General features: G+C 38.9%; 1 protein-coding gene across 1 annotated transcript; it reads right to left on the bottom strand.

The window, feature by feature from the left end:
- Positions 1–503: 503 nt before the first annotated feature.
- On the bottom strand, positions 504–2,604 carry DNAJC19 (DnaJ (Hsp40) homolog, subfamily C, member 19; the record flags this gene model as incomplete). The annotated part of the gene is made up of 3 exons (XM_009082028.1): positions 504–574; positions 1,631–1,701; positions 2,528–2,604. Coding segments are annotated over 3 exons (219 nt in total), but the record flags the coding sequence as incomplete, so codon positions are not given.
- Between the last annotated feature and the right edge of the window lie 187 nt (positions 2,605–2,791).

Genomic DNA, 2,791 nt, shown 5'->3' with positions numbered 1-2,791 from the left:
CAAGGGATCACATTGTTTCCTGCTCTTTATTTCTTCAGTCAGACACAACCACACATCTGTCCCAGCTCTTCCCACCAAATCCTCTCGATTTTCCCCACCCCCTTCCCAGACCAGTTCCCTGTGCTAACACTTTGGCAGATGAAGAACAGCAGCACTTTAAACATGGCTAGTTTAACAGAAATCAGGTAACAGCATGTAAGTCTACCCATGCCTGGTAACATGCACTGGCCACACCAAGTTATTGCTCTCTAACACTCAAAATATTTCTGAGTGGTGGATTTTGCTGTTTAATAAAGGGCAGCTATGAAAAAAAACTTTAATCCTCATTCCCTCAAACATTTCCCATAAAAAGTGACTGAGTGGAGAGGGAAGTACCTCCCTGGATTCACATTTCCATCTTCATTTATATTAAGTGAAAGACTGACATTAAAACTTTTCTTAAGCCATGTATCAAAAATAATCATTTGCAGGGATAAGCCCTCTGAATGAGAGATTTTTTCTATTCATTTTTTAGCTTGGTCTTCAAGTAGATCTTTAGCTTCATTGATTTTGGCTGCTACATATGGAGAACCACCTAGAAGAAAGAAAACCTTGCATCAGATGATAAAAACCTAACACCTTTTTTCTGTGTTAATAATGCCACAGTGCACAGGGAGAATAAAAAAACAACAGGAGAGTATGGTCTGAGAGTTCTACCAGCTGAAGGGCAAACTGGTTGCTTTTAAACATGACAAACAAATGGCAACAAAGCCACAGACACAGAATCCACAGTGCAAATGCACCAAAACTTACAGCCCGTGAGGTGCAACCACTGTGTAGCAGCTACCATTAATTGTACTATAATTACTCTATTTACTTGGAGCTTAATTTAACTGTAGGTCATGTTGTCTGGATAGCTATTTTTAGGTTCTGCATGCATTTGGTAAAGTCAATTCTGAAGTTAAATTCCACTTGATATTATCTATGAATGGCATATCCCAAGGATTATTTTGGTGCATAGAAGTAATGAATTCAACAGTCACTTTAAGGGAAGCCATTTTACCTTTTATGTGACAACTAAGAAGTTAGATGCCAAGCACCAACACATGATTCTGACTCACTGAACAGAATTTAGAACAGGTATAGATGCCTCGAGTTACTAACTTTCAGCACAGCTAGATTCTGAGCCTTCGGAGAACCACAAACAGGAAGATTTCATAGTTTAATGTCTTCAGCAGCTGCATAAGGCTCAGTATTTGCCATTTATGGTGAATTCTCAAGGGACTGACCTGAACTCAAACTCACATGTGGTACATAAAGTGCACAAGTACACTCTGGGCTTTCATCTAAAACTAAGGGGATTTTAAGTCTCATTTTAACAAATCATAATAACTAATCTGATATTCACAGAAAACAGAGCAAGTAACAAACCAACCTGCTGAATCTGTCTGCTTGCTTTTAAAACATTCGCACACAAAAATATGCTCCAAACCCACACAGATTAAGGCACCCTAAAATCTGTTTTCACTCAGTTTTCTGTGGATTTTTTTAGTAGGTGAGGTAGTCATGTATCATTCACTTCTTCCCTACAGTTCTATTAATCTGTGTTAAAAACAGGTATTAATTAATCAACATGACTTAATTTGCTTACCTTTATCTGGATGATTCAGAAGCATGATCCGTCTATGAGCTTCTCTAATTTTACTTCTGTTGGCTGTAGGACTTTAAAAGAGAAAGAAAAACTGACTTAAGGGAACCATGAAACCCCCCAGATCTTCAAAAGACACCTGAGAACAAGTGAACTCTCTGTCTTATCCATAAACTCTTTGGCTAACGCGTGTTTGTCTTTTCCTACTATTGCTGTGTAGTGTGGAAGTCCCAGAGAGGGTTTCTAAGGTTTTTCCACAACACTGTATGCTGACAAAGACATTCTATGCAGTCATATACTTCTCTTCCACAGAGAAGAAAGAGAACTATGATGTAATATTTTTATTGGGGAAAACCTTCTGAAGACAGGAGAGAAAAAAAAGTAAGATTTGCTCTTGATTTATTTACAATAACCTAACCAAAACACAAAAATCAAAGAACAAACTTCACAGTTGGAAGTTGCTAAATTCTTAAAATTATCTAAAGTCTTAAAAGACATCTAGATGCAGCACCTTCACACTGCATCCACCTGAACTTCCCCAGCAGCGACAGAAACCATGAGCAAACAGCACAATTGTGCTACTTAAGTGAACCCCAAGGCTTTCTGGCTTATTTGGACCTGCACGTGGCTTTTGAATGTGCTAGGGAATTGCAGGTGTCTGGAAGTCCAGGTGGAGTTAGCTTCAAGCAAGCTAATGTGCAGCAAAGAATTCTCCACAAGCACAGAACACCTTGAAAGGACACTTCCAATTTCCTGACTTGGCAGTGACACTCCCAGGGGATGCTGGGCATAGGACACTCTTCAGCACCGACGATGACATCCCTTCCACACACAAGACCTGCAGCTAGGAAACACCACAGCCTCCTCTTCACCTCTCACTTCCAATAAATTTCCTTTTACCTCACTCCTAGGATTAAAGCTGCTTCTCGTTTAGTCATTTTGGGTTCAAATCCACCTCTGTAATAAGCACTGAAGCCCTGAAAGAGAAAACAGTTTAAAAACCACTACTTTTAAAAGTTATCAGTTAAAACAACCCATTGTTGCTTTAGTAGCTGCTGAGGTTTTAGTCTGTAAAAATGGCAGTGATTCTTCTGTGTTTGTAATAAGTTGGAGTATCATTATTTAAATGAGTACTTAAACTTGCCAGAACAAGTTTATTTTATA

The sequence above is a fragment of the Acanthisitta chloris genome, unplaced genomic scaffold, assembly GCF_000695815.1.
Source record: "Acanthisitta chloris isolate BGI_N310 unplaced genomic scaffold, ASM69581v1 scaffold14159, whole genome shotgun sequence".
Taxonomy (NCBI): Eukaryota; Metazoa; Chordata; class Aves; order Passeriformes; family Acanthisittidae; genus Acanthisitta; species Acanthisitta chloris.
Note: the sequence above shows the minus strand (reverse complement) of the source record. Positions and strands in the feature narration are given on the sequence as shown.